The sequence below is a fragment of the Synchytrium microbalum genome (assembly GCF_006535985.1).
Source record: "Synchytrium microbalum strain JEL517 chromosome Unknown SmJEL517_scf0013, whole genome shotgun sequence".
Classification (NCBI taxonomy): Eukaryota; Fungi; Chytridiomycota; class Chytridiomycetes; order Synchytriales; family Synchytriaceae; genus Synchytrium; species Synchytrium microbalum.
In genome coordinates, this window is record NW_022158362.1 from 179,679 (window position 1) to 193,707 (window position 14,029).

Sequence of the window (14,029 nt, forward strand, 5' to 3'; positions counted from 1 at the left end):
CTCTCTCCCTCTTTCCTTCTCTCCCGCAACCAACATTCGCTGATGATGAAGAATGCCCTGAAACTCTGTTGTGCTTTTGTGAGCCTCAAGCACCTCCTAGCACCAGGTAATATTTCTACCATTATGGTGTTGGCAGAGTTGGTGGAGCGAGTCATCTTACCGGCTTGTTTGGGGTCTCGCCGTGCTGTCTAATAAAGATTGCATGCCGGTTTACGGAGGGCAAATTATGCCAGCTCCTGAGATTTGAGAATGTTTGAGTCTCGCATGGGTCAATGGGTGTTTCAGGGCTCTCTTCATCATCAGCTGTATACTTGGGATGTATGTTTTGCTTACACAAATCCACCAATTAAAACGTGGTCAGTCTTCCCCTTTAATCCTCCAAAGATTGTCAACCACCATCAAATAAGATCGAGAATGCCCTGAAGCTCCATGATTTGAGAGGTGATATCTTCTCACCCACCCGACACGTCTGGATCGAAAGAGCATTCGTGTAGCACTGCATGAGCGAGTCATCATCCAGTCTTTAATCGGGTGCCCGAGATCATCGCGAGAACTCTCCCGACATTGGGAGTGAAGAGCTCACGTCTCTGACGTGGATGCTTCAGGGTTCTCTCTGTCGCCATGAGAACTCTTTACCTTTTTCGGGCATTAATTTCAGAATGCCGTGGAACTCCTTGATTGGAATATGACTAACATACTCACCTCGTGCACACACACGGGTTCCACGTCGAACTGCAAGCTGGGTCTGGACGAGCGAGTCATCTTCCAGCCCTACGAAGAAGCGTAAGAGCCTTCACATATTGATGTGTTGCTCTTACGTGATGTCGAGTAGAGAGTTTTGTTTTGACATAAATACTTCAGGGATGGGTGTTAATGGGTCAAAGTGTTCGCTGCAGCGACTTGGACAAGTCATGTCCGCTTTTTTGATATCTCAGGTTGCGTAATCTTGGAGCTCGCTTCAAGCTCACATGTTTTCCCTGGTTTCATGTAGAAGCTTTGCATGTACCTCAGATTCAGAATGCCCTGAAGCACCATGATGAGACTCCTTCATCTCCATCCCCTCGGCCGTGGTGATGTCCACCCGGATAGCCGAGATTTGAGATATGGTGTTTGTATATTGAACGACCGAGTTCATCTTTCGAGGTACTCAGGGCCCACCAACTGCCTCACCTCCAGCTGCGCAAGATCTTGCATTGGGCGTTACCTGGGTACTGAAAGATTGTTCTACTTGGAGTAGTCGTGCTGCTCGACTAGGCAAGGCACTTGACGTACACCGTACCGCAGGTAAATCGTTTGTTCTTGCAAGTCTTACATGGCTCGAGATGTATGATGAGGCTCTTCGAAACGTCATGGTGCTTTAGGGGGGCCCTTTGTAATCGATCAGATACATTTATTCGCTTTTGATGCTACACACCTCACCAAAAACTGAAAGCATTTGCTTTCATCTCGAGCATTTGTCCCGCAAACGTTCGGAGCGAGAATATCTGCCGTCGGCTACAAAGAGCGATGCATTCGAATGGGTCAATGTGTTTAGCTCTAACTACTTGGACAAGTAACGTTTGCTTTTCTGATGTCTCAGTTGAGTCTTCTTCTGGGCTCTCATTGTGTGGTCATCTCTCTTGTATGTCTTCTGGCTATGTCTCGACCTAGTTGAACTGAATCTCGTTCTGACTGTGTAAACACAATCAAATTCTTGTGTTGTTGGTGATGGGATATATTCGCAAAACATGAATTTCTTTACTACACAATAATATAACCGTTTTCAAAGGAACCTTCGATCTCAATATCTATATGTTTTTCTTCCCGTTCATCTTCTTGTGGTTTTTACTTGATGTTTGCAGCAGATTGGGTGTTTTCTGGTTTTTATTTGAGAATGCTTCTTTTTTACGGATTGAAAACGATTCAAGACAAATTGGGGTGTAGCTTAGGATACGGTGTTGTAGTAGTGTGTTTTGTTTCGTTGTTTGTGTGAGGTTTCATGTAATTAGAAAATTGTGAATGTGTAGTACTAAAAAAGATATCACAATTTCCTGATTGGTTTATAAAGCAAATATATGATTTTGGAAAGGAGTAGTAGTAGTTTTAGCATTGGCATGCGCCGGCAGCTGTGGGTGGTGATGCGATATTGACATTGTCTTTGGCTCCCTGCGGTCGTGCATCACTGTTTGAATCAATCAAACGCTTCTTGATATCCCTGTATAGGAGAATGTAAAATTTGCGTTAATGCCCAAAAAAACTTGACTATGAACATTTATGGGACTTGTCCTTTACCTGGCCAGAGAGAAGAATGCTTCTTCGACTCCGATATTGGATTTTGCAGATGTTTCCAGGAATTTGATTTGATATTCATCAGCCAATGTTTGTCCTTGTTCTTTTGAAATGACCTGCACAAAAAAAGAACATCCAGACATCAGAACATGAATTGAATCAAAGGCAAGCAACATTGCTCAATCAATATACCTTCTTCTCTAACATATCGCACTTGTTTCCCACCAAAATCTTGTTCACACCATCACTTGCATGTTGTTCAATGTTTCGGATCCAGTTGCGAATGTCTGATTGGGGAGTGCTAAGATTAGCATAGGTAATAGGTGGGATCTAATCAAGTGTCACTACACTGATCACTCACTGTTGAAGGAACGCTCGTCTGTCACGTCATAGACTAGCAAGATACCCATGGCACCTCGATAGTATGCTAATGACATTGATAGTTGTGAATTGGTACGTCATCTCGTATATCGGGTGACTGAACGCCACCATTCTGATGATAATAGCTCATTTGAGGAGAACCAAACACCGAAAAAACCAACGTATCTATGTTGATTATTACCTGTGGTGATGGTCCTGAAACGTTCTTGGCCAGCGGTATCCCATATCTGAAGTTTGATTCTCTTTCCGTCGAGTTCAATGGTTCTAATCTTAAAGTCGATACCAATGGTTGTGATGAAGGAGGGTGTGAAGGAATCATCAGAGAACCGTAGGAGCAGACAGCTCTTTCCGACACCTGTGTATAGACAGGACAATATAAGTGAATTGCTCTTTCTGTGATATATCTGATAGCATATGAATATGGGGCAAAATGCTAGCTAGTCTATATCGAGACCGCGTGTTGTTTGGAAGGGGAATCTTGTGATGAAGATAAATGGCAATGTGTTTGTGTAGAGTCAAACCAACGAGAGAAGGGGAGGTGGAATAGTAGGATAATAATGGTATAATCAAATCAAGAATAGGCTCTCTTCTTCTATGCAGGATTTCGTACTTCACAACGCACATTTTCCCCACCCAAAACACGATAATCTCAAACAGCCACCACATCAATTGAAATAGGGCACCTACCCGAGTCGCCAATAAGTAATAGTTTGATGAGATAATCATAGCTGGCCGATTTTGAGGTCGTCATGATTGCCTTATAAGATCCTCTGTTTGAATTTCAATACCAGGACTCGAGTTCAAATGGGGACGAAGGTTTCGTATGTAGGAAATGCGTTGAAACTTTTTAAAGGAAGCCAGAAGGAGGTCTGATCTATATTGATTCATGAGTCTTACGAGTCTGGATTATTCTGAATGTAGTAGCTTCGTGTTTGATTCCATTCGTGACAAATATGTGATGACGACGTGATTTTCTATCTTTTGAGGGCTTAGTATCGAGTAGATCACTGTATAAACACTATTTACGAGCGCGATTGATTACACTATGAGACGCGACATTGTCCTTCTCCCAACGTGTATCTCAGTTTTTGTCCTTCGCTTTCACCAGCACAACTTGACCCACATTGCAGAGGCCGGTAAGACCGTTCATTGATAGCCCGTCATGACCGCAGCATTGCTACATCTCGAGGTATGCTCTCTGCTCTTTCGAACTCATAGTTAGCATTCAACAAACTGACACACAAACTGCACCATTCCTTTTGACAGGATTATCTGGACAGTATGTCGTTATGTCAATTTACTGCTTCCATGAACCAAAGCTGACTTTCTATTCACCAGCAATCGAGTCGCTGCCATTGGAACTCAGTAGGAACTTTACTCTGCTACGAGAACTCGATGCCATGGCTCAGGGTATCTTAGCACACACTATGATCAAACAGCCACTCATTCTAAGTAACCGCATCTGTATACATTAGACAACACTGGCAAAGTCGAAAAGGAAATCAAGGACTTTCTCGCAAACCTCCATACCCTCTCTGTCGACCAACGAGAGAATGCTCTGGCCCGAATCGCCGTCTCTTTCAAAGAATCCCTCAAACATGGCGAAGAGAAGGTCGCTCTCGCTGTACAAACTTATGATATGGTGGATCGGCACATTCGTCGTCTCGATGAAGACTTGAGCAAGTTTGAAGAAGAACAAATGACTGGTCCTAAACTTATGGTTGAACGAAAGGATTCTGATCCACAGAGGACTATAGGTATTATAATATTGTGCTCTGTATCTATAAGGCGTCTGAAATTTGTGTTCTCTTATAGTGGATCCAGGTCAAGCAGTAACCCCAGCAAAGAGTACGTATTATGTAGCTCTCCGAATCCTTTTTTTTTGTTCACCTTGCTCGAAATCATCGATTCTAGAGAGGAGATTGAATGTCAAGGAACCGGAAGGTATGCCCGCTTGCTCTCCTTTGAAAAAAGAGCGTCTCTCAACAGCTGATCAGATTATCATGTAGTGGTCATACCTCCTCCACAACCAAAACCCAAAATGAATCGCGCCACTGAGAAACCAGTCAGGGAAGCTGTAAAGAAGGCGTAAGTCCCGAAATTCGATCAATGAGGAAAAGTAAGCAGATTCATAATTGCATCTCAATCAACTTAGTGCTGAAGTCAAGAGTGCAGCAGCTTCTTCCGGCCAAGGATTGGCTCCATTGGATTTACCTATTGATCCTAATGAACCATTATATTGTGTCTGTAATCAAGTCTCGTATGGAAACATGATTGGTATGTGCTGCCTTCGACAATGCGTTTGCTATAGCTTCTCATCTTTCTTTCCCCTCATAGCGGTATGAAATTTTCTGTTTGGCGATGTTGAGACATTCTGCATACGATACTGACTGAACCTCTAATTCTCTGAATGCATTCAAAGTGTGATAATGATGATGTACGTTTTCTACCTGTCGACACGTTATGATGCATTTGGTATCCTTTGTGCTTACAACTCTTCTCAAATGTAGTGCCAAATCGAGTGGTTTCATTTGGGTTGTGTGGGTCTATCTGCAACGCCAAAGGGGAAGTGGTATTGTCCAGCTGTAAGAACTCTGTGATTTTGACGACTTGTCAAGCAGCTATTGATTTATCGATTTCATCTAGTGCACAGCACAGCTTAAACGCTAGTCGTCAATACTATAAATTTGCCATTATTTGATTGTACATTTCTTGCTTTTACATGGAACTTTTGCTCAATACGATCGCGTGTCGGTGCAAAGATGTTGTGGGTGCTCAGCATTAGAGCGACGCGGTATAAACTCTGATCGTGTGACAAATGACGATAGATGTCTTTTCTTGCCCTTTCCGGTCGTTATGTTTGTTTCTTTCCCTTCGTCCTTTGGTCTTCAACATTCCTCGGACAAGCAACCTAATCACTTCGCCGTACAATCGTAATAGCTAGAAAGTAGTCGCAGACATCCTGTAAAGCGCTCTTCATTGCAATCAACTCTTGAAAATATGGTTCTCACGGTAAGCTTCGCCCCGCATTATCAAAGCAATTGACAGTTGCAAGTGGTTCAGTAAAATTAGCTGTCCAAGTAGCATAAGGAGTGATCAAAGAACACTATATCATTGATACTGACTTTTAACCTCACCTTCGTTTTAGGACTTTTACAATCACGATGCCGGGAGCTGGGCTAGCAACGTACATCTTATGGGATCTTTTGACGATTGGACTAAAGTATAAATCGTGTTAAAAGAGCACCAAACGATTGATGCTGACATGTAAACTCATTTAGGGAGTTGCTGCGACCAAGAAAGGTGGTAGCTTTATGGCGAGTGTCGACTGCAAACCTGGGACTGAAGTTACTTTCAGATGGGTCGTTGATGGCCAGTGGTTGGTACGTCCCTGGATTTTCTGATATATTTGCAATGTACTGGATGTTATTTACTAGATTATACAAACTCCGAAGCTGATTGGCAGCTTGGTCACCTCAGAGCCTTGATTTTATAATCCCAACACTAACGTTCATTTACAACCCATATAGAACTCTAGCAACTACCCAGCTCGTCCGGATGGCTATAATTGGAACATGTATAGAACTATAGAGCCAGAGACTGTGGATTTACCACCTCTCACTGGTCCAATCGTTGCTTCTACCCTTTTGGCTTCTTCCATTGCACCAGCCTCCACAACTTCGGTACGGTTCAAGTCTATAGGCGTAATTATGCATCATTACGAACGCTTTACATTTGTTTATAGGCTACGACAGTTTCAACTACTCCTGTTGGTTCTCCACTAGCCTCCAAATCTACAGTATGTGAACTTGAAGATTGAGATAATTAAGTAGACTGCTGCGGATGATGAATGTCATAATGGTTACGAGGGTGTCCGACATCTGTTTACTCACAAATATCTACTTTTTTCTAGACAGCGGCTAGTCAATCAGAACCCACGGCATTGCCACCACTCACCGCTCCAATCGTCGCTTCTACCAACTTGGCTTCTTCCATTGCACCAGCTGCCAAACCTTTGGTAAGTTTCAAGCTTATGTGTGTGATTGTGGATGATGATCAACGCTTTATTTTGTACACAGGCAACCACAGTTTCAACTACCAAGTTTGGTTCTGCTGGTTCGACTGCTGCACCTGCAACATCTACAGTACGTCTGATGATGCATCATTGTTCTCAATGTTGTTTTACTGACATGTTTCCACTTTGTAGGCCACGAAAAGCGAACCAGAAGCCGTTGTATTGCCACCCCTTACAGCTCCAATTGTTGCTTCTACCAATTTGGCTTCTTCCATTACACCACCTGCCAAAACTATGGTATGCGTGGCGATCAGATTGTTGTCGCGGCCACCACCGCCGCCGCGCAAACAGCGAGCATCTTATATCTAACACAGTTCTGTCCCGTATAGGTTACAGCACCTTCAACCGCCTCCGTTGGATCTGCTGCCTCTACTGCCAAAGTCCCCACCTCATCCTCGTCATCCTCATCGTTGCCTCATCATCAATCTGGTGTTGAAGCGACATTAGAAAAGGCCAAGGAAGTAGTACACGAGATTTCTGATAAGATCCATCCAAAGAAAAAGGAAGGTGATAAGGCTGCCAAGAAGAGCGGAGGTGGAGGACTTTTCAAGAAAATGTCTACTATCTTCCACAAGGACAAGAAAACAACAACAGATGCCAGCACCGAGAAGAAGTAATACAAGAAACAAACCGCAGTGTGTATTAGCAACAAGGGGATTAGTCGTTAGATTTGGGATTTTTTTCTGTAAAAAAACTGTCGCAAAATGTGCACATTTGTCTTTAAAGCTTAAAATAAAAGAAAGAGGTGATCTCGTAGCAAATTGCTGGTCCAGTGGCTTTCAACGCTAATTGTGAGAACGGAAGTTCCATCTCGCAGCCTCTCTGACGTGAATTTCGCGTTCGGTCATCGTTACAAATTTAAGACGCGGCGTTACACACCGTCGTTCCCCCTCCTCGTTTTGCTGGTTGTTATCTCGGAAGCCGTGAAAGTGGTTGCTTCTGGGACTTTTTGTAAAAACACCATTTTCAACGTGTTGAAGATGGCATGTACCCATGCAAACAGTGATTCGATTCGACTGGAAGCGCTGCAAGATCACTTCAAGGCAGTCGGCTCCAACGACCATTTCAAATGCTCCTTTTCGTTATGTTTGTCCAAAGAAGGTGTTCTTGTTTGTTTGACCTGTGGTGTATTGGCTTGCAGCAGGTATGAAATTACTCTGTCTTAAATTGGAAAAGAATTCAATTATGATTGATTTGCTTCATCGGTCTCTTTGTTTCACATTCATATTGTAATCAAAATTCGAAAAATCCACCCCGGTCAAAATTACTTTACATATGTGTTGATGTTAGGGCTGTGAAAGGACACGCTCTGGCTCATTTTGAAGAGACTGGACATCCTCTTGTATTTGATATTGAACAGAAAATGTCTTATTGGTAATTAAATTTGCACGTCCAATTTTCGGTATGAAGTCGATGATTTGTCGTTGACCTTACACCTCGCTTTTTAGTTACAAGTGTGACGAGTTTGCTTATATTGGAGATAAAGAGCAAGAAATTGATGTCATACGTCAGAAATTGACGGGAGAGCCTACTTCTGATGGTGCAACGCCTGCAGCGTAATTATCTTCTTTGCGTCATTCCAACAGTGAGGTCGATTGCACCTCTGACGCACTAACATCATATACATTTAGAGATGCAGCATCATCATCACAAGGGAAACCAAAAAGTAAAAGGAAACGAGCAACCCAAAAATATCATCACGTCACAGGTCTCTCAAATCTCGGCAACACATGTTTCATGAATGTAGTCCTACAATCTCTCTTCCATACCGTCCTATTCCGCAGATACTGTATAGACGCACCACCATGGCCACTCTCACCCGAAACTCCGATAATAACAACTCAGCCATTGCCACCAACATCACACACGTCGCCATCACCAACACGAACCACACGATCATCAGTCGCATCGAAACGAGAACAATCCATCATGAATGAATTCTGTGACTTGATTCGAGATATGTGGGGAACACAATCTCATGCATTGAGTCCAGACGCATTCTTGAGTGCTATATGGAAGAGTGTGCCAATGTTTAGAGGGTATCAACAACAGGATGCACAAGAGTTTATTCGGTACCTGCTTGATCGTATCAATACGGATTTGTCGAGGAAGAATAAGAGGACGATTATCAATCGGGTCTTTCAGGGGACATTGTTCAATGAGGTAGCCATCGTTGACTCTACCATCCATCACATGTCCTATGGCTTTTTTTTGCTCATCAACTTGTATCATAGGTCCGATGTCTTAAATGTGGTCAAGTGTCAACGAAAGAAGATCCATTCCTGGACTTGTCGTTGCCAATCCCTGAACGATTTGTGGAACGGAAGAACAAGGTTGAGCAACGAGTAAGTCCATGTCAGCTAAAAAAACCGCCATCTTTATCATTATATCTAACGTTGTGTCCTAGGCCGATCCATGTACACTAGATGGTAGGATTGCGATGTGATTGATGTTTTCGATTGCCACTGCTAAACAGCTTTTACACAGATTGTCTACGAGCCTTTACGGATATCGAAGAGTTGACGGAATCAGAAAAGTATATGTGCCCTCATTGCAAGACATTGGAAAGAGCAGAAAAGAAACTTAGTGTGCTTGGATTGCCACCTGTAAGTTCGATGACTTTTGAATTGATGTCACTCGCAAAAAAACCAACGTCATTTAAAAACACCCTTAGGTATTATGTCTTCACTTGAAACGGTTCAAATTCACTCGCCACATCCGCTGTAAAATCGATACATATGTACGATTTCCCATCACCGACTTCAATATCGCACCATATACACGAAATGGAGTATTGGGTGATGCTAAGCCAGTATGGTATGACTTGTATGCAGTAATCGTCCATCATGGGTCATCTGGATCTGGTCATTTCCTTGCCTTCACTTGGTCGCCTGAAAATTCCTCATGGTTCCAAATGAACGATGGATCAGCAAAGGCAACCTCACCAGAGGATGTGGCCCAACAACAGGCCTATATGCTGTTTTATAGTCGAAGAAATCATCAAGAAGTACTTGAAACTCCAGAAGAGATCAACCCAACCTCATCAACAACCACACCTTCACGCATAAACGGTCGTATCAATAGCAGCAGCAGTAGTAGTAGTCCGAAAGCAGGGAGATACAACGGAAAGGATGTAATCGAAATAGATATGGACCCCTCACGACAACCATCACCAAGCAACGGGATATCTGCTATGGATGGAGTATCAACCATGAATGGATCATCACCAATCAGCCCAAGTCGAGAACTTCGCATCCGTACTGGAGTCGCAGCACCAGCTCCTAGTGGAGTCTTGGGTGCGCCTATTCCAATAGACTCGGATGATGAAGAGCAATCAACATCAACTCGTCAAAGACGCAAAGTCATTCGCCGTGCATAAATCGTAACTTATTGTATCAAGGCACGACATAGCATAAAGGAAAGTGTTTGAAAACACAACGTAGTCTGCTCGCAACGCGTTTCTTGTGTCTCGCGAGCAAGTTCGTCCTGTTTTGATCTGGTTGAAGTATAGCCGTCCACCAAGACACATCAAACAATGGCAGACGACGGCGCATTGAAGCGTTCTCGATGGGCTCTTGATGGCGATGATGAGGACGACACGAAAGAATCCACCGTCAAGAAGCGTAGCAAAAAGACCAAAAAACAGGACAAGGGAAAACAACATCAAGAACTACGACAACGAGTAGAGTCTCCTGCAACTCCAATAATACCTATAGAGCATCCTATAAATTCTCGAACTAACGATACCTCTACTGTACAAGATGAAACAGCTCAACCGACATTGCAGACGGAAGCTACATCTGGTGAACAAGATACCGTAACTGATTACGACGAATTACAGGACTTTGAACCACCACTCAAATGGATGAGAGTGCATATTGATATGGGAAATGATGATGCTGATACTTCGCAGCAGCCTCAGCAAGGATCTGACGATGCTGGTGAAGATGCAAGTATAATGGTCGTGGACACTAATAACGCCAGTAAAACAGGAGCACTCGCAGACTCGCCGATATACCAACCTGCTCCCATCCCAGACGAATTCCCTGAATCTCCCGACTCACCACTCGACGACTCAGAAGATGTCTTGCCTGGAGCTCCTGATCGTACACCACCTCCAACCTTACTACCACACCATCACGCTCCAACCACTATAACAAAGACACCTGCTGGACCACTTATCGCGGGATGTCGATCGGTAGATGCGTATGAGAAACTGAATCGGATTGAGGAGGGTGCGTATGGTGTTGTGTATAGAGCTAGGGATAAAGTGAGTGGAGAAATTGTTGCGCTCAAGAAGCTGAAGCTTGATAAAGAAAAAATGGGGTTTCCGGTTACGTCGTTGCGTGAGATTCATACCTTGTTGTTGTCGAAACATGTTAATATTGTGGATGTGAAGGAGATTGTGGTGTCGAATAATTTGCAAAAGTGAGTCCTGTAATGGCATCCATAGCCTTCTGTTAATATTTTTTTCCTTGCTCAATTTCTCACTTCTGATTTCTATTTTCGCCAACCTAGCATATTCATCGTAATGGAATTCGTCGAACATGATCTCAAAGCTCTAATGGAATCCATGCGAGAACCATTCCTACAATCTGAAATAAAGACTCTCATGCAACAAATCCTGTCTGCTGCTGCATGCCTACACTCGAACTGGATTATTCATCGAGATTTGAAAACTTCGAACTTGCTCATGAATAATCGAGGAATGATTAAAGTCGCTGATTTTGGACTTGCCAGGCGGTTTGGTGAGCCTTTAGGGAATATGACTCAGTTGGTTGTTACCTTGTGGTATAGGTAGGTCTTCGAGTCACTTTTTTTTGGTGCGATACCTGATTTATTGTTATGAACTAGGGCTCCAGAGTTGCTCTTAGGAGCCAAAGAATACACAACTGCTATAGATATGTGGTCGATTGGTTGTATATTTGGTGAGATTGTGAATAAGGAACCATTGTTGCCTGGACGTGGTGATATGGATCAGTTGACCAAGGTAAAGTTTTGGGTGAGCAAAACACCTTTGCTTACCACAGTGCATGACTTATTCAGCCTCTTCCAATTCTAACGTTAGATATTCAAACTACTTGGAACACCCACTGAAGAGCTATGGCCTGGTTTGAAAGAGTTACCAGTCACCAAAACGATCGTATTGCCATCGTATCCGTAAGTAATTACTAGGTTATACATGCTCATCTGCCCTCTCTGTCTTTTGCTCATTGTCTCTGGTTCTTAGATATGCTCAACTACGGTCTCGCTTTCCTTATTTGACTGAGAATGGACTGGATCTCATGTCCGGACTGTTGGTTTATGACCCATCAAAGAGGCTTACAGCTGAGCAAGCATTGAAGCATCCGTTCTTTTCGTGCGTAATTTGTCGTGACGTTTATTCATTTTGTGGTCTCAGAATACTCAGTTTTTTTAATCGTCCTCTTTATAGTGAACATCCACCACCAAAACCAACTGAACTATTTCCAACCTTCCCATCCAAGGGTCTTGGTGAGAAAAAGAGACGGGTCGCATCACCTTCGGCTCCTGTAGCTGGTCATGGGCTAGTAGAAGACGCAGATGAAGCTGAATTGAAGGCCCAATTAGGAGTCAGCAACACTTTCAAGAGCACTGGATTTAGACTTAATTTTAAAAAGTGAAAAGAACACGTGTATAATTTCTAGCATGCCGAGTGTAAATACAAAAGCTTTATAATCTTACAGTTTACAATCTATCGTGTTGTTATGAGGAGGATTTGGGAGGAAGAGGACGTTTCTCAAGTATTTTGTCCACAAGACCGAATTTGACTGCCTATATTGCAGTAAAGTTATGAATACATTAGAAGTAAAAAGATAGTAGAATCTGACTTCCTACAGTTACCTTCTCAGGAGTCATAAAATAGTCACGGTCTACAGCTTTCTCTACGGGTCGAAGTATATGCGTTGTTAGATGTCTACGACAACCGAGTTCTTTTGCCATACTTACCAACACTTTCTAAAGACTGTCCTGTGTGCTTGACATACAACTTGTTCAGTCGCTCTCGTGTATCTAGGATTTCTTGAGCATGTATTGCTATGTCGGCGGCTTGGCCTGCAGCGCCACCTTTTAAGCAAAAGTTGTGTTAGTTCCTCCCGGCCCTCCACGAGATCATCTTTCGTTCCAGTTTAGACTGTTCTTACCAGACGGTTGATGAATCATCAGTCGCGAGTTTCCCAAACATGCCCTTTGCCCCGGCTCGCCTCCAGTTAACAGGAGCGATCCCATTGAGCATGCTTGACCAATGCAAACCGTATGCACAGGGGATGAAATATACTGCATCTGTTTGTGTGTGGTGAATTGTCAGAAAGGGTGATCGCTGATTTCGTCTTTAAGGATTCATGAGGTGCGATTGTAATTGATACTTGCTGTATCATATATAGCCTAACAGTAGGGGAAAAAAGAAAATCTCTGAGCTGTCTGTAGTAAGATGTACAACCGCCGCCGTATCGTCTTCATCAGCATCATCGCATACCATGCCAGCAGTGACACTTCCTCCAGGTGAATTGATGTAAAAATGAATGGGCTTTTCAGAATTCTCTGCTTCAAGAAACAAGAATTGAGCAGTCACCACTGCAGAGACAGCGTCATTGACTTCTCCAGTTAACATGACGATGCGTTCTTTTAATAGCCGTGAAAAGATATCAAAGACCCGTTCTCCCCTTGGCTACGAGTTTAAATTGTGTGAGCCTTTCTGTGAGTGTGCCAGATGTTGATGTTGGCGAGATTTCTTACAGATGACTCGATCACATAAGGGATGCCTAAGGCTACTGGCTCCAAGACACGTTTAGATGTAGTATAGAGCAAATTTGGGACCTGCACAACGAAGTGAGTTGATGAGATTTACAATATTGCGATTGTGCAAATCGAGGCTGATGAGCTGATTATGAGAGCTTACGATGTTCGCACTAATGGATCTAGATGGCAATGCGGATGTCTGCCTACGGACCGATGCGAGAGCTCTATTCATCATGGTGGGATTCTGCCTCTGCGGTTTATTGCAAAAAATTGAAGTGAAGAATAGAATATAAACGGTCTATCTTACGGAGTTTGGCTGTATTCTGAATTCATTTAGAGCATGTCGTACAATTTGATATTTCAGATTTGATTCAAAACTTTACAGTGCGTTACATACCTGTTGGAGCAAGCGTGAGACCGCGCCTCCTACGACCACCCGTCCCCTAATCTCACTCCGAAACTGGTCAGGCTTATCTAGGTATCGTGGTATCGTGCCGTGGATCTCTCGAGCCTGCCGCTTGTGTGTGTATACTTTCAGGTGATTTCGAC

The 14,029-nt window shown here is 43.3% G+C and overlaps 5 protein-coding genes across 5 annotated transcripts; 3 read left to right on the top strand and 2 right to left on the bottom strand.

Annotated features, from left to right (window-relative positions):
* Positions 1 to 2,082: 2,082 nt before the first annotated feature.
* On the bottom strand, positions 2,083 to 3,400 carry SmJEL517_g02838 (uncharacterized protein; the record flags this gene model as incomplete). The annotated part of the gene is made up of 6 exons (XM_031168766.1): positions 2,083 to 2,194; positions 2,272 to 2,384; positions 2,461 to 2,555; positions 2,630 to 2,695; positions 2,831 to 3,004; positions 3,337 to 3,400. The coding sequence occupies 6 exons, from the start codon at positions 3,398 to 3,400 to the stop codon at positions 2,083 to 2,085; spliced, it is 624 nt and encodes a 207-aa protein (XP_031025270.1).
* Positions 3,401 to 3,811: 411 nt separating this feature from the next.
* On the top strand, positions 3,812 to 4,994 carry SmJEL517_g02839 (uncharacterized protein; the record flags this gene model as incomplete). Its single annotated transcript, XM_031168767.1, has 9 exons — positions 3,812 to 3,838; positions 3,916 to 3,928; positions 3,988 to 4,059; positions 4,125 to 4,406; positions 4,465 to 4,497; positions 4,564 to 4,593; positions 4,659 to 4,737; positions 4,805 to 4,926; positions 4,987 to 4,994. 9 exons carry the CDS (start codon positions 3,812 to 3,814, stop codon positions 4,992 to 4,994), a joined length of 666 nt encoding a protein of 221 aa, XP_031025271.1.
* Positions 4,995 to 5,649: 655 nt separating this feature from the next.
* Positions 5,650 to 10,103, top strand: SmJEL517_g02840 (uncharacterized protein; the record flags this gene model as incomplete). The annotated part of the gene is made up of 16 exons (XM_031168768.1): positions 5,650 to 5,661; positions 5,798 to 5,872; positions 5,931 to 6,032; positions 6,180 to 6,332; positions 6,395 to 6,448; positions 6,563 to 6,667; positions 6,729 to 6,794; positions 6,857 to 6,961; positions 7,054 to 7,337; positions 8,015 to 8,098; positions 8,173 to 8,280; positions 8,356 to 8,887; positions 8,959 to 9,069; positions 9,132 to 9,153; positions 9,212 to 9,330; positions 9,399 to 10,103. 16 exons carry the CDS (start codon positions 5,650 to 5,652, stop codon positions 10,101 to 10,103), a joined length of 2,637 nt encoding a protein of 878 aa, XP_031025235.1.
* A 156-nt stretch (positions 10,104 to 10,259) lies between these two features.
* On the top strand, positions 10,260 to 12,366 carry SmJEL517_g02841 (uncharacterized protein; the record flags this gene model as incomplete). The annotated part of the gene is made up of 6 exons (XM_031168769.1): positions 10,260 to 11,152; positions 11,243 to 11,521; positions 11,579 to 11,714; positions 11,793 to 11,884; positions 11,955 to 12,083; positions 12,159 to 12,366. The coding sequence occupies 6 exons, from the start codon at positions 10,260 to 10,262 to the stop codon at positions 12,364 to 12,366; spliced, it is 1,737 nt and encodes a 578-aa protein (XP_031025234.1).
* Positions 12,367 to 12,448: 82 nt separating this feature from the next.
* SmJEL517_g02842 (uncharacterized protein) lies at positions 12,449 to 13,715 on the bottom strand (the record flags this gene model as incomplete). The annotated part of the gene is made up of 7 exons (XM_031168770.1): positions 12,449 to 12,517; positions 12,587 to 12,627; positions 12,692 to 12,808; positions 12,886 to 13,024; positions 13,218 to 13,409; positions 13,478 to 13,558; positions 13,641 to 13,715. 7 exons carry the CDS (start codon positions 13,713 to 13,715, stop codon positions 12,449 to 12,451), a joined length of 714 nt encoding a protein of 237 aa, XP_031025237.1.
* Positions 13,716 to 14,029: the final 314 nt, after the last annotated feature.